The following is a 19,161-nucleotide window of genomic DNA, read 5'->3' on the forward strand; positions in this document are numbered from 1 at the left end:
AATATAGATTATGCTGTTTAAACACATGGACAAAAATCATCATTTCTGCAAAGTATAAATACTGATATTTAATTATCACTTTAATCACTTAGTATGGTGATTCTGCAACTTGCAGTTCCAAAGGTAAGATGTCAGGCTATAGGTGTCAAGATTTACTGATTGACCATTGTGAAACCAGAGTCTCTGTGCCCACTATGGCAAAGTAATGTCAACAATATCGCAGTGGCTGACTGTAAGCTTGGGGTTAACTCCGCAAATGCAGAAGTAACGTATGTTCAGCTCGAAATGATCAGCCTGGTCCCTGGCACAACAGAAGACAGATGTGAAAATTTTCCAATTTTGGTGGGGCAGCTCCTTAAGTAGGCTCCAGTTTGAAAGATGTATGCATTATGCTTCCACTCAATCTGATTTGTTTTCTTGGCAAAATTAGCCCAATGTCAGTGTAACCAATGCAAACAGAAATTTAAGTGTGAGTTATGTTTTGACATACTCAAATTTTCATGATCTTTGGTGACACTATTAAATCATTATACTCAAAACCAGTCCTGCCCTCAAGACTGGCCATGACTGTAGGCTGAAATACCTTTTTGATATAAGGACACTCATTGAAATCTTTGGAATTAGTTTTGTTAATTTATGAAGAAATTGATGATCAATGATACTTCATTTTAGAGTCATAGGAATGTGCAGCTAACTAAAAAACATGAATATATTTGATAGTCATGTATTTTCAAACTCAAGCTCTCTTGTGGTGGATTGACAGTGATTTAAAATCTTATTTTTCATGAGAAACAATAAGAATACCTTCACCTTAACAAGCTAGCATCTAAACACTGACAGTAAACATTAGGCATGGGATTGAGAGTGATTTAGCGGTTTGGATCGGAGATTGGCTAGCTGAAAGAAGACAGAGGGTGGTGGTTGATGAGAGATATTTATCCTGAAGTTCAGTTACTAATGGTGTATCATAAAAATCTGCTTTGGGGCCACTGCTGTTTGTCATTTTTATTAATGACCTAGATGAGGGTGTAGAAGGATGGGTTAGTAAATTTGCAGATGACACTAAGTTCAGTGGAGTTGTGGAGTGTTGAAGAATGTTGCAAGTTACAGAGGGACATAGATAAGCTGCAGAACTGGGCTGAGAGATGGCAAATGGAGTTTAATGCGTAGAAGTGTGAGGTGGTTCACTTTGAAGGAGCAACAGGAATAAAAGTACTGGGCTAATGGTAAGATTGTTGGTAGTGTAGAAGAGCAGAGAGATCTGTGTCCATGTACATAGATCCCTGAAAGTTGCCACCCAGGTTGATAGATTTGTTAAGAAGGCATGCAGTGTGCTAGCTTTTATTGGTAGAGGGATTGAGTTTCAGAGTCACGAGATCATGCAGCTGTACAAACCTCTGGTGCGGCTGCACTTGGAGTATTGCATACAGTTCTGGTCACCGCATTATAGGAAGGATGGAGAGGAGATTTACTAGGATGTTGCCTGGTATGGAGGGAAGGCCTTATGAGGAAAGGCTAGGGACCTGAGGCTATTTTCATTAGAGAGATGATTTAATTGAGGCATATAAGATCATCAGAGGGTTAGATAGGGTGGACAGTGGGAGCCTTTTTTCCTCAGATGGTGATGGCTAGCACAAGGGGACATGGCTTTGAATTGAGGGGTGATAGATATAGGACAGATATCAGAGGTAGTTTCTTTACTCAGAGAATAGTAGGGGCGTGGAACAGACTGCCTGCAACAGTAGTAGACTCGCCAACTTTAAGGACTTTTAAATGGTCATTGGATAAATAAATGGAATAGTGTAGGATAGATGGGCTTCAGATTGGTTCCACAGGTCAGCGCATATCGAGGGCTGAAATGCGCTGTTATGTTCTATATTCTGTGTTATTGAATAATGTCTTGGCTGAGTAAGATCAGAAGAGATTGGTTTTAAAGTGACTGATAATCTGAGACATCACATCAGTCTCTTTCGGGTTGTGTCCTGCTGGTGATTCTTCAAGAACACCTTCAACTTTAAAGAAGCCAACACTTAAAATGCCAAAACAATGAAAGATTGTTTGGAATGAATAATTTTCTGAAATTTGCCAAATATTACATCCTAGATTTCTTGCATCTTAGAATTGGGCCTTAAAAACACCCTTGAAACGAAGCCCAGATGCAATGAATAACTTCAGTATTCTCGGCAGCAGCTTACAGAGGCAACGAAGCCACATAATGAAGTGCGTCTATGCAAGTTTTAAATGATTTGTTCCAACAATCCGATTCCTGTGAACTGCAATAGAAATGTAAATAGTACTTACAGGCTAACAAGCTTTGGAACCACTGTGTCTGTATGAGCTCCCAGTGCTAATTCCAAAGAACTTAAGTTTCACAGAACATTAATGTCTGATGATGTTGTTAAGCCAGAGCCTTCCCCATCAAAACATCTTCCTTTTGGACTATTCATGTGTGAGATGGTACATTCTTACATATTGCAGCAATCAAAAGCAGGAGGAGTTTGCAACAATCATTGTCATGGGTATATTTTTTCTTTGGTAGTTTTAAGAAACATGCATTTATTAATAAGTGCAGCAACTTCTCAAGGTTTATTGGCATGAGTTATGGGAGCTGCATTAGTAAATATTGATCTAACATGAGGTGAAGGCACCTTACATGTATAAATTTATTGATATTGCAATAAGTTTTAAAAGGATGTGAGCTTCCACTATTTTCTCCACAACAACAGGTTCAAGCTATAAGACAGCACCAGGGTCCCAGGTTCGATTCCAGCCTCGGGCGACTGCCTGTGTGGAGTTTGTACATTCTTCCTGTGTCTGCGTGGGTTTCCTCAGGGTGCTCCGGTTTCCTCCCACAGTCCAAACATGTGCAGGTTGGGTGAATTGGCCATGCTAAATTGCCCGTAGTGTTAGGTGCATTAGTCAGAGGGAAATGGGTCTGGGTGGGTTACTCTTCGGAGGGTCGGTGTGGACTTGTTGGGCCGAAGGGCCTGTTTCCACATTGTAAGGAATCTAATAATAAGTCTCCTAAGGATAAATATAAACAACCTTAAACCATTTAGGAGGTGCAGAAGGCCATTCAGCCCATTGAGTCTGCTCCACCATTCAGTGAGATAATGGCTGATCTGGTAATGTTCAACACCACTTTCATGCCTTTTCCCCTAAACATTTTATTTCCTTATTGTTTGCTGATCTTTCTTCAGGTCTTGAATATAATGATCCAACCTCAACAGACCTCTGTGGTAAAGAATTCCAGTTTCTCAAACCGCAGAAGAAATTATTCCTAATTGCTCTCTTAAAAGGGAGCCTCTTACTCTGAAATCTATACCTTCTGGTTCTGGAATTGCTCAAAAGCAGTAACAGCATTTCTACACCTACCCTGGCAAGACTATAAGAATCTTGTATATTTTAATTATGTGCTGAAAATGTGTTGCTGGAAAAGCGCAGCAGGTCAGGCAGCATCCAAGGAGCAGGAGAATCGACATTTCGGGCATGAGCCCTTCTTCAGGAATGAGGAAAGTGTGTCCAGCAGGCTAAGATAAAAGGGAGGAGGGACTTGGGGAAGGGGCGTTGGAAATGCGATAGGTGGAAGGAGGTTAAGGTGAGGGTGATAGGCTGGAGTGGGGGTGGGGGGCGGAGAGGTCAGGAAGAAGATTGCAGGTTAGGAAGGTGGTGCTGAGTTCGAGGGTTGGGACTGAGACAAGGTGGGGGAGGGGAAATGAAGAAACTCAGAATCATTTCCCTTCCCCCCACCTTGTCTCAGTTCCAACCCTCGAACTCAGCACCGCCTTCCTAACCTGCAATCATCTTCCTGACCTCTCCGCCCCCACCCCCACTCCGGCCTATCACCCTCACCTTAACCTCCTTCCACCTAAGTCCCTCCTCCCTCCCTTTTATCTTAGCCTGCTGGACACACTTTCCTCATTCCTGAAGAAGGGCTCATGCCCGAAACGTCGATTCTCCTGCTCCTTGGATGCTGCCTGACCTGCTGCGCTTTTCCAACAACACATTTTCAGCTCTGATCTCCAGCATCTGCAGTCCTCACTTTCTCCTATTTTAACTATGTCACCTTTCATTGCCCGGAACTCTTTTGACAGTCCTCCATTTGGATCAACCTTTGTACTGGCTCCAGTGTAGTGTATCCTTCCTTGAATAAGGGGCCCAAAACTGTTTGCAGTGGCTTGTATAGTTTTAGCAAGACCTCCCTATTTTTATACTACATTCCTTTTGAGATAATGGCCATTGTTCTATTTGCTTTTCCTATTACCCACTGAATTTGGATGCTGGCTTTTTGTGATCCATGGACAAGGAAGTCAAAATCCATCAGAGCTGCAACTTTCTGCAGTTTTTTCACAGTTTAAATAATATACACACCCCTTCATTTTTTTTCCTGCCACAGTGCTTAAGCTCACATTTTCCCACAATGTAATTCAGCATTGAGTATAGGGGTTGGGAGGTCATGTTGCAGCTGTACAGGACATTGGTTCGGCCACTTTTGGAATATTGCGTGCAGCTCTGGTCTTCCTATCGCAACGATGTTGTGAAATTGTGAAAATTTACAAGAATGTTGCCATAGTTGGAGGATTTTAGCTACAGGGAGAGGCTGAATAGGCTGGGGCTATTTTCCCTGGAGTATCAGAGACTGAGGGGTGAAGTTATCGAGGTTTATAAAATCATGAGGGGCATGGATAGGGTAAACAGACAAGGTCTTTCTCCTGGGGTGAGGGAGTCCAGAACTAGAGGGCTTAGGTTTAGGGTCAGAGGGGAAAGATATAAAAGGGTCTAAGGGGCAACTTCTTCACACAGAGGGCAGTGCGTGTGTGGAATGAGCTGCCAGAGGAAGTGGTGGAGGCTGGTACAATTACAACATGTAAAAGGCATCTGGATGTGGATATGAATAGGAAGGGTTTGGAGGGATATGGGCCAGGTGCTGACAAATGGAACTAGATTAGGTTAGGGTATCTGGTTGGCAAGGGAGAGTTGGACCAAAGGGTCTGTTTCCATGCTGTACATCTCTATGACTCTATATGCCAAGTTTTTGCCCACTCAGATTAATCGGAAAGATGCAGAACGACAGATCAGAAAAATTATAGAGAAACATTATAGAATAGTTATAATGAGAATCTGTAATTACCCAAATATATACAGCGATTATGTTCGGGAAGGTTTCCTGCAGCGATATGTATCCAGTCCAAGAAGAAATAATATACTGGCCATGGTTCTTGAAGTGGATCATCTTATTGAGGGAAATATTTAATAGACTCGTGATCATTGTATTGGAAGTTTACGATGATGAAGGAAAATGACAATAGTAGATCCAGCATAAGAAAAATCAATTGGTGGTGAACTGACTTCAATGGACCAAGAGCAAAGCTGGGCAGAATAGACTGAACTGAAAGTTTTTGCCACAAATCTGTCATTGAGCAATGGTTCCCCTTCAAAGGGGAGATGACTTGGATGCCTTGGTAGCTGATTTTTAACAGATTTTTAATATAATCACTGGAGTAAATGTTGGTCTGTTTGAGCTCTCGAGTGGTGTTTTGATAACATAGCTGCCCAGAAAGGACTGTCATTGAGAAATTGTTGGAATCCATTATTAAGGAAATAGTATGATAGCCAATTTGCAGATGACACTGAAGTAGGTGGGAGCGTAAATTGTGATGAAGAAATTAAACATTTAAAAATTGATATTGTTAGGTTAAATGATGAACCAAAATTCGCAGATGTAATGTAATGTTGATAAGTGTGAGGTTTTTCATTTTGGTTGGGAGAATAAAAAGACAACTTATTATGTAAATGAAGAGAAATCTCAAATTTCTTTGATGCAGAGGGATCTGAGGGCCCTTGAAGATGAATCACAAAATGCTGGTATGCAGGTAATGAAGAGACCAAATGGAATTGAAGCATTTATTGCTAAAAGAATGAAATATAAAATTAGGGTGGGTTGTTGTAACTACACAAGACATTTGTGACACCACAAATGGAATACTGTGTACGGTTTTGATCCTCTCGCCTGTGGAATGATATAATTGCATTGGTGGCCGTTCAGAGAATGTTCCCTAGATTAACTCCGGAGATGAAAGGTTTATCTTATGAGGAGAGATTGAGCCATATAGGTCTATACTGATGCAAGTTGAGAAGATTTAATTGAGGTATATAACATGCTAAAGGGGATTGATGAAGCAGAGATCTGGCATATGTTCCCTCATGTGGGGTAATCTAGAATGAGAGGTCAAAGTTTAGGATAAAAGGTGGCAGATTTAAATAACAATGATAAGAAATGACTTCTTTGAATCTATGGAATTCACTACCCCAGACTGTGGTGGATGCCGGGACACTGAATAAATCTAAGGAGACATACTTTAATTAGTTAAAGGGTTATGGGAAGAGATTAGAAGAGGAAAGTCAAGAAGAAATTAGATTAACCATGATTGCATTAAATGGCAGAGCAGGCTGAATTGCCACCTCCTGCTCCTAGTTCTTATGCACTTAGCAGGTTTAAGCTTTGCAGTCCTGTCTCTTGCAGTCGTAAATGCTGGTGCGGAATTAAAGAACTCACTGGAGGAGGGGGCTCTACAAATATCTCCATCCTCAATGATAGGGTAGCCCAGCATATCATTGAAAAGGATGAGACTGAAGTATTTCCAATCATCTTAAGTCAGAAACGCCAAGTGGATGATCCATCTCTCCATCCTCCAGAGGTCCCAAGCATCACAGATGCCAGTCTTCAGCATGTTCCATTACTCCACATGATATTAAGAAATGAGGCACAATTACAACATTTAAAAGTCATCTGGATGGGTATATGAATAGGAGTTATCCCAACTCTTTGTTGGTTAGCCAATCCTCTATCCGTGCTAATAAACAGCCTCCAATACCATGGGACCTCATAATAACGGTAAAATACTGCAGATGCTGGAAATCTATAACAAGACCAGAGAATACTGGTGAAACTCAGCAGATCTCACAGCATCTGTGGAGAGAGATAAAGAGAAAAAAAACATGCTGTGTCTGATATGACTTCTTCAGAAACCCAGAGCAAGGGATCTTATGTTGTTAAATAGTCTTATACCTGATACCCTATCAAATGTCTTTTGGAAATCCAAGTATGTTAAATCTACTGGTTGTTCTTTATGTACCTTGCTTGGTACCTTCTCAAAGAACTGTAATAAATTTGTCAGACATGATTTCCCCTTCATGAAACCATTCTCACTTTATTTGACTATATATGTGTCTCTATTATTACATCCATTATAACAGTCTAATATTTTTTTAACAATAGATGTTAAGCTAACTGGCCTACAGACAACTATTTTTGACTCCCTGCTTTTTTTTAGAAAAAGGTGTTAGATCAGCAGCTTTCCAATCCTCTGGGACTTTTCCAGAAACCTTGCAAGAAACCACAAAATCAAACTGCAGGAAGTTATTTGAACATAGAGAAATGTTTTTAAAGCTAACATCCATTAATATGACTTTTTTAAAAACCCTGCCCAGTTGTGCTAATCCAAAGCAGGTGGTGTGTTAAGTGATATGAAAATAAGTTTGAGCAGGGCAGGTGTGGAAAAGACTTTTGAAAATGGGTGCAATTTTGGGTGAAAGTTGCATTGAAATAATCTCTATCCCATGCCCTTCATCTCAGTCTCACATAGATGCATTTTTAATATAAAAAATATGCTTTGACAAATCTTTTAAAATGTAAACTTAAACAAATACTGTAGTTTCAAAGAAATAAGGAGTTGAGTTGACTGCTTTATAGTTTACATGGCTGATAGAGTGGTCTAGCATATGGACCACAAGCTGGACACAAGTAAATTGACACTTGCTTCAATTGTTGACAGGTGCCAGTGATTAATTTATTAACCGTAACTGGTTGTTGCTTGAAACGTAAGCAACTCTTGCCTGTTTCCAGAAGCAAATCCAACATTTATTTTTGGTTTTACCTTCACTTCTGCTGTTGTTAAATATATGTTAACATTTGCAACTATTGGATGACTTTTCAGCATGCATTGCTCCCACATTGAACAATGAGATGATATGAGGTTATCCTGGGCCTTAGAAAAGCAGTAGCACTTCCTCAGACAATGTTCTAACATGGTCTGGCACTAAAGATGGTTAACCAATGTAGCTTTAATCTTGTAGCTGCAACTAAGTGACAGTCAATAGGCAATGATGTAAAGTAGCAATACATTTCGAAATGTAAAACTTGTATTTGCAGTCATGTGTCACCAATGTACCCTCAGAAGCTGTTTTCATTCCTCTCTTACAACGTGCAAGTTGAAGGGCAGTCCCCACTGACAGCAGTTAATCTGATTAAGAAATGAGGCACAATTACAACATTTAAAAGTCATCTGGAACTGTCAACTCTTTGTTGGTTAGCCAATCCTCTATCCGTGCTAATAAACAGCCTCCAATACCATGGGACCTCATAATACCGGTAAAATACTGCAGATGCTGGAAATCTATAACAAGCTTTAAATATGACATAGCACTGGGAATTCAAGGAGATCCCATTAACAGCAAGTACTGTTGCCATTGCTGAGCTCACGATAGTGCGAGAGGCATTCATTCATCCCTTGGCGATCCCTTGCAGACTGCTTCCATCCTCAAGGTGAGTCCATAGATAGCTGTACAGACTGATGTGGCTACTGCAGGCTCTTTTACACCTGGGATAGAAGGTAGTCACGGGAAGGTTGGGTGGGACACTTTTTGCTGTTTTCGTCGGGCTTCCATTTTCTCCTGATGGCAGGTCTCGAGGTGCTCAACACCTTTCCAAATGCTTTTACTCCACTTTGGACGGTCTTGGGCTAGTGATTGCATCGTGTCTGTGGGAATGCTGCACTTTGTCAGTGAGGCCTTGAGAGTATCACCGAAGCGCTTCCTCTGTCTGCCTGGTCTTACTTGCCTTTTCGGAGCTGGGATTATAGCACCTGCTTGGGGAATGTCGTGTCAGTCATGTGGATGACATGCCCAGTCCATCTTAATCGATCAAAGGTGGTCAGTGCCTCAATGCTGGGGATGTTGGCCTGAACAAGGACGCTGGTGTTGATGCATCTTTCTTCCTGGTGGATTCACAGGATCTAATGCAGGCAGCATCAATTATACTGCTGCAGCGACCTGAGGTGTCTGCTGTAGACAGCCATATAGGAGGACAATACGTAATGAGGCAAGCTACAGAGAAGTGTGTATGAAAACTAACAGCACCTCATGGTGAGAAACCCTCCATGCAAATCCCAAAATTGGCACTTAGCTGATTTTTTTGTAATATTCATAGGTTACTAATACTATGTGGGAAAGGATAATCTCCTCGTTATAAGAGGCAGAAGAGTTACGGCAGCATGGTGGCATAGTAGTTAGCACTGCTGCCCCACATCGCCAGAGACCTGGGTTCAATTCCCGCCTCAGGCAACTTTCTGTGTGGAGTTTGTACATTCTCCCCGTGTCTGTGTGGGTTTCCTCCCACTGTACAAAGTTGTACAGATTAGATGAATTGGCCATGTTAAATTGCTCATGGTGTTAGGTGAAGGGGTAAATGTAGGGGAATGTGTCTGGGTGGGTTACTCTTCGAAGGATCGGTGTGGACTTGTTGGGCCGAAGGGCCTGTTTCCACACTGTAAGAAATCTAATCATAAGGACTATAAATAGGTTTATTAGATATCCCCGAGTATCTAGTTACATTGCATTTGAGATGCATACTTCTGTCTTGAGAGATCAGCTCAACTTTAGAGTGAATACACATAACGACTAACTACTGCTTTTAACATTAAGAACAATTTCTGAAGCACACCAGAGACTGGCTCGCTCCTTCCAGCAACAGTCTTTTATGTCCTGATGGGTGGAGCTTGTCTTGTGATATCAGTTAATTCTTTCAAATCCTAATTGTCTTATACATCAGATACCTGTTCAGTCAAGATTTTAATCATTAATTCCATCCAAAATAAAACACCTTGTCCCACTCAGATTCTGCCTTTCTGAAAATGTACAGGATTGCGGAGTAGTTGAGGAAGATGAGAATGCATTTGGAGTTAGAAAGAAAATGTTCACCCCAATCCCCATCACCCATTAAATTCTGTCCTGAGCACCTTGTATTCCCTACTGGCCCCTGTTCACATTTTCACTAACTTCTCCATTTTGCCCCTGAACCCATACCGATCCCAGTCCTCTGGGCCTTCTGTATTGTCAAGGGCTACCTGCACCATCACCTTGCATGAAGCAGATCTTACACTCCCTGACCTTCCAACTTCTACCCTACCAGATCCAACACTCCCAATGAGCCTCCTGCAGCAAGGTACCCTCCGTGCTCATGATCATCCATGGACAGAAATTAGGAGGAGGGTCAGCCTTCCTCCCCTGGACAAACTGTGCCCCATCCCTGGATAGATCATGCCCATCTTTGCCCCACATCACCCCCATTTAGATCATGCCCATCCTTGCCCCACATCACCCCCCATTTAGATCATGCCCCATCCTTGCCCCACATCACCCCCATTTAAATCATGCCCTATCTTTGCCCCACATCACCCCCTATTTAGATCATGCCCATCCTTGCCCCACATCACCCCCTATTTAAATCATGCCCCATCCTTGCCCCACATCACCCCCTATTTAGATCATGCCCCATCTTTGCCCCACATCACCCCCTATTTAAATCATGCCCCATCCTTGCCCCACATCACCCCCTATTTAGATCATGCCCCATCCTTGCCCCACATCACCCCTATTTAGATCATGCCCCATCCTTGCCCCACATCACCCCTATTTAAATCATGCCCTATCTTTGCCCCACATCACCCCCTATTTAGATCATGCCCCATCCTTGCCCCACATCACCCCCTATTTAGATCATGCCCATCCTTGCCCCACATCACCCCTATTTAGATCATGCCCATCCTTGCCCCACATCACCCCTATTTAAATCATGCCCTATCTTTGCCCCACATCACCCCCATTTAAATCATGCCCCATCCTTGCCCCACATCACCCCCTATTTAAATCATGCCCCATCCTTGCCCCACATCACCCCCATTTAAATCATGCCCCATCCTTGCCCCACATCACCCCCATTTAAATCATGCCCTATCTTTGCCCCACATCACCCCCTATTTAGATCATGCCCCATCCTTGCCCCACATCACCCCCCATTTAGATCATGCCCTATCTTTGCCCCACATCACCCCTATTTAGATCATGCCCATCCTTGCCCCACATCACCCCCTATTTAGATCATGCCCCATCCTTGCCCCACATCACCCCCCATTTAGATCATGCCCATCCTTGCCCCACATCACCCCCTATTTAGATCATGCCCATCCTTGCCCCACATCACCCCCCATTTAGATCATGCCCATCCTTGCCCCACATCACCCCCATTTAGATCATGCCCCATCCTTGCCCCACATCACCCCCCATTTAGATCATGCCCCATCCTTGCCCCACATCACCCCCTATTTAGATCATGCCCCATCCTTGCCCCACATCACCCCCTATTTAGATCATGCCCCATCCTTGCCCCACATCACCCCCCATTTAGATCATGCCCCATCCTTGCCCCACATCACCCCCCATTTAGATCATGCCCCATCCTTGCCCCACAGCACCCCCTATTTAGACTGTGTTCTATCCTTGGCCCATTAATCGTCCCTCCCTCCCATTAATAATCTGAACTTTAACATGTTTAGCTCTCAGAGCTTTAACATAGCTCACAAACAGTCGGATTCTAGTCTCCTCCCCTTCGCTATTTTGTACTTGAAGACCTTATGCTGCAACATGTTACAAACATTGTGTATCACTATATGGGCAAAGCAATAAATACTTACCCTATAACCCAAGAAAAAGTGAAGGTCACAGGTACACACCTTTTGTATGCGGTCATATCTGAAAGGAGGGATTTCTCAATTGGATAGAAGTTAACTGGGAAGGACAACTTTAATTTCAGTTTTAATGAGATGCAAATGCATGCACATGAGCTCTTAGACCACTTGTCGTCATGAAAGTTGACCTCCTATTTGAGATTGAAGAACTGAGTGTTAGCCTACAGCAAGAACCTGGTTTCTTCAGACTCTTAGCTGTTTAAACTCACCCACCCACCGTTCTCCTCACCATCTTCCAGAGCACAGCTTCCACATAATGACTTAGCCCTGGGTTCACAGTCCGTTGTATTTCACTTTGCAGATGATACTGAATGCAGAGATGTAGCAAACACTGAAGCAGATAGGAAAACGTTGGCGAGAAACCAAGGGAGACTGTTCAATTCTCTGGTAAAATGGTCAGGAAATTAACACACAGAAGTGTGAAATGATATGTTTTAATTTAACAAGGTAAAACCAATCAATAATAAAGTTTTAAACAGAGGATGATGGGGGTGATGTAAATTTGGCAGCTAAAGGAATCCTTGTCAATGGTGATTCTCAAGAGGCCAGAATTTCAGGACTGCAAAAGATCTCAGTGGGTTATAAAACTGGGAGAGATTATAGAGATAGAGGGGAGTTGAGCATGGAGCATTTTGAAAACAAAAGTTTTAAAATTGAGGCATTGTTTAACTGGGACCAATGTAGGCCAGAAAGGTTACGAGTGTACTGGACTTAGTGTGAGTTATGATTTGGGCAGTAGGGTTTCAATTGGCTTCAAGATAGTGGAGGCTGGAAGATAAGATTGCACAGTATTTGAATAGTCAAATCTAGGGGGCAATATGACATGGATGAGGGTTTCAGCAACAAAGGAACTGAGAGAAGTTGATATTGGCTGGAACACTGTCTTTGTGGCCTAAGGTCATGGTGAATGTAAATTCATTCTTTCCCTTCTGTGTACTTCTTTCTAACATTGCTCAGGGTTAGTGTATGACTGACACACAGGACAGGCCAAGGCTGATACAAAAAAAAATACTGCAGATGCTGGAAATCTGAAATAAAAATGAAGTGTTGGAGAAACTCAGCAGGTCTCTGTCGAGAGAGAAACAGAATTAATGCTTCAGTTCAGTCAAGGGAGAGTTAGGGATGTAACAGGTTTTAAACGAGGAGAAGGGGATGACAGTGGTAAGAGGATCATTGAGATATTAAATTTTTTAGATAAAAGCAAAGAAAGGACAAATACCTAGGGCAAATGTGAATGGTAAGATAATTAACAGCTACCATGTAAAAGGGCAAGAGAGAGTAAAATCAACACCAGCAAAGAAAAAGGTAATAAACGGGGAGGTGGGAAAGTTTAAAATTGTTGAAATCAGTGTTGAGTCTGGTAGGCTGTGAAATGCCTAGTCTCTTGCTCTTTTGAGCTTCATCGGAAAACTGCAGGAGCTTGAGGAAACAAATGTCTCAGTGGAGTAGGTGAAAAGTTAAAATGGCAGGTACCCCGAGATTCAAGATCACAATGTGAACTGAACTGTTATCCACAAAATGGCCTTTGGTCTCCTAATGTTGATGGATGAATATAGTAGACTAAATTGAAAGTATGACCAAATAGCTTTGGAGGAGAAAGCAACTATAATGGAATATGTAGAAGGCAAACTGGGAGACAGTGTGGTTGACAATGTCCAAGATGGTACTGAAATGGAAGACGGACAGTAAGTCGCAAATACACTATCTGGGGAGGTGGTTGCCTAATAGTATTATCGTTAGATTATTAATCAGGAAACTCACCTAATGTTCTGGAGAGCTGAAAATGTGTTGCTGGAAAAGCACAGCAGGTCAGGCAGCATCCAAAGAACAGGAGAATCGACGTTTGGGGCATAAGCCCTTCTTCAGGAATGAGGAAAGTGTGTCCAGCAGGCGAAGATAAAAAGTAGGGAGGAGGGACTTGGGGGAGGGGCGTTGGAAATGTGATAGGTGGAAGGAGGTTAAGGTGAGGGTGATAGGCCGGAGTGGGTGGGGACGGAGAAGTCAGGAAGAAGATTGCAGATTAGGAAGGCGGTGCTGAGTTCGAGGGATTTGACTGAGACAAGGTGGGGGGAGGGGAAATGAGGAAACTGGAGAAATCTGAATTCTGGAAACCTGAGTTCAAATCCTGCCATGGTAACTGGTAGAATTTGATTCCAATAAATGCCTGGAATTAAGAACCTAATGTTCACTATGGCAACACTGCTGATTGTTGGAAAAAATGTCATCTGTTTCTCTAATGCAACAAAGGAAATCAGCTCACCACCACCTTCTCGAGAGCAACTAGGGACAGACAATAAATGCTGGCCCAGCCACCAACTCTCAAGTCCATCGAGTGAATTAGAAACAAATCTGGGCCTTTGCACTCAGTGGGATCAGTGCTGTGGTGAGGAGCCTGAACCAAATAGTGGAAGCACAGTTATGTTCCAGGACTGGTTTAGGCAACATAAATTAAAACAGACTACATTAGGAGCATGGAAAGGATTTGGCTTTTGTTAATGTAGCATACACAGTTAAGAAACAGACTGGAGTACCAAGAGCATTGTTATCTTAGTTGATGGTTTGTTGTAATGGCCAACATATATTGAATCACAGCTGCAGAAATCCAAATGTATTTTGAGTGATGATTACTGGATGAATGTGTCTTTATCAACAATCTGGGGTGAATGTGTGTTTAGTAACAGTCCCTCAGTGAATGTGCACTTTGTGCTGGTCCCTCAGCGAATGTGTTTTGAATTATGGTCTCTGGGCAAATGTGTCTTCAGTGGTGACCCTTCAGTCTTGAGTAATGACCCTTCAGTGAAAGTGTCTTTCGTGATCAACCTGGGAAAGTTACCATCTTCTGCCCCCTCAAATGCTGAGCTTTGAATGTGATTGTACTAATCTTGAAAACATTTGATGGCTAAGATTAAGGATGACATGGAACTCTTGAGCAGCACAATCATCTCATCCTGCTATATTTGGTCAGAACTAACAACAGTTTAACAGTGATTGTTATCAGGGAGGAACTGTAGGAAGTACACCAGCTGACGTACTCTGTCCACAATGTACAAGCAGCAGCTCTCTGCTAATGTCCAGGACGCTCTCAGTTGGGTCTTCGGGAACAGCTTTCCAGCATGCTTTCCATTATTTCAGATGGAATTCTGTCTGTGTTGCAACAGATATTTCTCTGGGTCAAGCTAAACGCAATGAAATCCTGGATGGTTGCAGCTCTGGAAAAGAAAAGAAAGATTGTGTCTGATTCTGGGACATGACTGTACGCTTCTATTTTCTGCCTATCGTCCACTCTCGCTGTTAGCCCGTCGTAGCACAGGATACTATCCCAGTCACTCTCTAACCTGCTTCCCAATGATGGGGATAGTGAAGTGTTTGGAAAGGGTTTGGGCTGTGCAAACTGTTGCTACTTCTGTATTCACCTTCACTGCCACTTGGCTCCTCTCACTCCCGAGCCCATGGACACTGACACCCATTGGAACCATCTCCATATTTGCTCACAGTGCACCCCACCTGCATATTGAGTGAACTGGGAAAACACTCCCACATGACAATGGGGGGCCAGCGGTGGGTGAGGCAGTCAGCAGCGCTGTAGGACCCAGACAAGGAGCACTTTTGTTGATCTTCAACAGCCAGGTATAGGCTCTCGAAGCCCTCCCAAACTGTGAGAGCTATCAAAATGACAAGGCAGGAAGTTTTATAAAATGGGGAAGAAGTACAAAAATGTAAATATTCATAAATTAATGCAAGGTTTATGTTAGACTATCATAAAGGACTGTGCAGTTTGGGGTGTGCGACTTTAGAAAGAACTTTAGAGGGGCAGCACGGTGGCTCAATGGTTGGCACTGCTGCCTCACTGTGCCAGGGACCCAGGTTCAATTCCAGCCTCTGGCAACTGTCTGTGTAGAGTTTGCACATTTTCCCCGTGTCTGCATGGGTTTCCTCCCTCAGTCCAAAGATGTGCAGGTCAGGTGAATTGGCCATGCTAAATTGGCCCATAGTGTTAGGTGCATTAATCAGAGGGAAATGGATCTGGGTGGGTTACTCTTCAGAAGGTTGGTGTGGACTGGTTGGGCTGAAGGGCCTGTTTCCATACTGTAGGGAATCTAATCATATGCCAACATTGAAGCTAATGAGAGGGTAACATCATGAGATGATAATACCAGGAGGAAGCCATCTTTATGAGATATTGGATTCATTTCCCAAGGAGCACAAAAAGTGCCAAGAAAATTGAAAACATATTTTACATTGATTCAGACTGACTGTGTAGGAAATGTGGTTGGGGTCTCAATAACATGGGGGCATCAGGCTATGATAGTGACTGAGGGTCTGTCAAGGTCTTCAAGAACAGGCATCTGGGAACTGTTGCTCAAAGTGAAGTGATGAGGCAGATACCATTCACCTTTATGAGGAAATGTTGGGCAAACATTTGAAGCAAAAAATCAAGATCACAAGAAGAGTGGACAGTGATTGGTTCGGTGATTGGGATCTAATAGCAAAGTGCCAGTCCAGGCAAAATGGGCTGACTGGTCTCTCCCCGAGCTGTCCAATTCTGGTACTATTGTTCATGTCAGATGCAAGTCATTGGATGGACATAAGTCAGAAAACTCCACTACCTTTCCCTTGGTTAATTACGTTAAACCCATTTCCATTTTACTGGCTTGAGATTATGTAACTCAGGATACCAGGAACCAATGCTGAGACTTTGTCTCAGTACCATATCAGCTGATAAGTTTACATAGCGGGCAACCATTCCCATTCCCATTCCCATTCCCATTCCCATTCCCATTTCCATTCCCATTCCCAGGGCACCCAGAATCCATGCTCTTTACCTGTTAGCAGACTGAAAGCTACATGTGGTTTCTGGCTTAATCGAGGTTTCTGATTTAGGCCTTGCACTCCTGTCAGGCTGACATTGCAGCGAAGTGTCATCCTGTGTGGTACTTGGCAACTTGGGCTCAGTGGAACTGGGGAGAGATTTGTCAATAACTTGTTTCAGATTAATAATTTGATTCAGCAAGTCTTTGAAAAGTTGTGCCAGATCTCACAGTAAACTGTCATTTTCCACAATGGATTTAAGAATGGTTAGACATCTAGTTATTGCCACATGACATCTTATACTTTGTTAACGGGAAAAAAAATTGCAGAAGGGTTTTTAAACACCAGAATAAGCATCAAAATACTTAGTTATCATCAGCAGGGAGAAAACAGAGGCCTAATTCATTCTAATAGTGACATCCAGACTCAAGACCCTCAAAGAAGATGTTTCTCCACATCCTCGATTCAAATCGGAGAGCGCTAATTTTCAAAATGTGTCCCCTAGATCTGTTCTTCTTTTTGTTTTGGATGAATTCCTGATTTACCCTTTTCCCTGCTTTGCTGCTACCGTGAAACTTGAAAGGGTTCAGAAAAGATTTACAAGAATGTTGTCAGGGTTGGAGGATTTGAGCTATAGGGAGAGGCTGAACAGGCTGGTGCTGTTTTCCCTGGAGCATCGGAGGCTGAGGGGTGACCTTATAGAGGTTTACAAAATTATGAGGGGCATGGATAGGGTAAATAGGCAAAGTCTTTTCCCTGGGGTCGGGGAGTCCAGAACTAGAGGGCATAGGTTTAGGGTGAGAGGGGAAAGACATAAAAGAGACCTGTGGGGCAACTTTTTCACACAGAGGGTGGTACGTGTATGGAATGAGCTGCCAGAGGATGTGGTGGAGGCTGGTACAATTGCAACATTTAAGAAGCATTTGGATGGGTATATGAATAGGAAGAGTTTGGAGGGATATGGGCTGGGTGCTGGTAGGTGGGACTCGATTGGGTTGGGATATCTGGTCGGCATGGACGGGTTGGACCGAAGGGTCTGTTTTCATGCTGTACATCTCTATGACTATCACAGAGGCTGATACTCTGAGCACCAGTAACTTTAGAGCATTTGATATCTCAAGTCCTCTATGGCTGATAAAATTTGACTAACGTTTTGATAGAATTCCACAATGACTGAAGTATTGGTACATCTCAGTCTTTTACTCATTCCACCACTGGGTATGTGCCTTCAACTGCAGGGACCCTAAGCTCTGGAATTCTTTCCCTAAGCCTTCCCACCTCTCTCATTTCTGCTGAACCCTCTTCCTTCTATATCCTTAACGATCTCTCTCTTTGACCAGCTTTCTGGGCATCTGCCCGAATGCTTTACCTATTTTTTTCTAAACAACCTGTTCCTGGATGTTAGTAGAAAGTGAGGACTGCAGATGCTGGAGCTCAGAGTCAAGAGGGTGGTGCTGGAAAAGCACAGCAGCTCAGGCAGCACCCAAGCAGCAGGAGAATCTACGTTTTGGGCATAAGCCCTGATCCTCCTGCTCCTCGGATGCTGCCTGACCTGCTGTTTCTAGATGTTATTACACACCTCTGGAGCAGGTAGACTTGAACTCAGGACTCCCAGTCCAGGGATAGGGACACTACCACTGTGCCACAAGTGGCCTAATATTTTATCAAACTATCTTTTTGGCTCTCTTCCTGTCAGGACCGTTAAATATTAAAGGGGCTAAACAAATATTCTGATTTTGTTTTGGATATTAATAGACTTGAAGAGAATGTAGTCGTGAAAGCATTTGTTCTGGAAAGAAGAGTGGGGAGGTAGGCGATCAGTATGATTTTAAAATGAGGAGGAGAGCTGCCAGACCAGAACATAGACACATCTTCGAATTTGACAGGACAATTAAAAAAAATACACAGGATCCTTAGGTTTATAAACAGAGACCTGGAGGACAAACGAAGTTATGATGAATCACTGATCTTAGCTGGAATAATGTGTCCAATTCTGGGCTCCATACTTGGAAAGGATGTGAAACATTGGTGACGTTTTATTGTCAATGTACAGAACAATCTCGATTATCTGAACGAGATGGGTGGGAGTACCTTGTTTGGTTAACTGATTGTTCGGATTTTTATGGGACCTTGAAATCTGTTCAGATAATCCGAAATACGATGTTTGGTTAACCGAGGTTTTTCTGTATACTGGAGTGATCACAGGAATGAGGGATTTGAGTTAGGAGGAAAGATTAAAGAGGCTTGATTGTTCTCATAGAATCAGACATGGGAGACCAAGTCCTTTGGGCTATCGGGTCTGCATTGCCAAAACTACACTAGTCCTACTTTCCAGTACTAGGCCCATAGCCTTGAATGTTCTGACATTTCAAGTGCTCATCCTTTTTAGAGGTGATAAGGTTTCTCATCTCAACTACTCTCCCAGTGCAATCTGGATTCCTATCATTGTCTGGGTGGAAAAGATTTTCCTCGAATTTCTTCCTTAGTC

At 42.8% G+C, this 19,161-nt stretch overlaps 1 protein-coding gene across 1 annotated transcript in view; it reads right to left on the reverse strand.

Annotated features, from left to right (window-relative positions):
* Positions 1 to 12,284: 12,284 nt before the first annotated feature.
* Positions 12,285 to 19,161, reverse strand: part of LOC140466600 (uncharacterized) — a 154,513-nt gene continuing 147,636 nt past the window's right edge. Inside the window, exons 18-19 of the mRNA XM_072562051.1 lie at positions 16,688 to 16,822; positions 12,285 to 15,073 (exon numbers count right to left, since the gene is read on the reverse strand). Of these exons, the coding sequence (XP_072418152.1) occupies positions 14,947 to 15,073; positions 16,688 to 16,822 (262 nt within the window). The 3' untranslated portion in view covers positions 12,285 to 14,946. The remainder of the gene's footprint in view (positions 15,074 to 16,687; positions 16,823 to 19,161) is intronic.

Source organism: Chiloscyllium punctatum, chromosome 44, assembly GCF_047496795.1.
Source record: "Chiloscyllium punctatum isolate Juve2018m chromosome 44, sChiPun1.3, whole genome shotgun sequence".
NCBI lineage: Eukaryota > Metazoa > Chordata > Chondrichthyes > Orectolobiformes > Hemiscylliidae > Chiloscyllium > Chiloscyllium punctatum.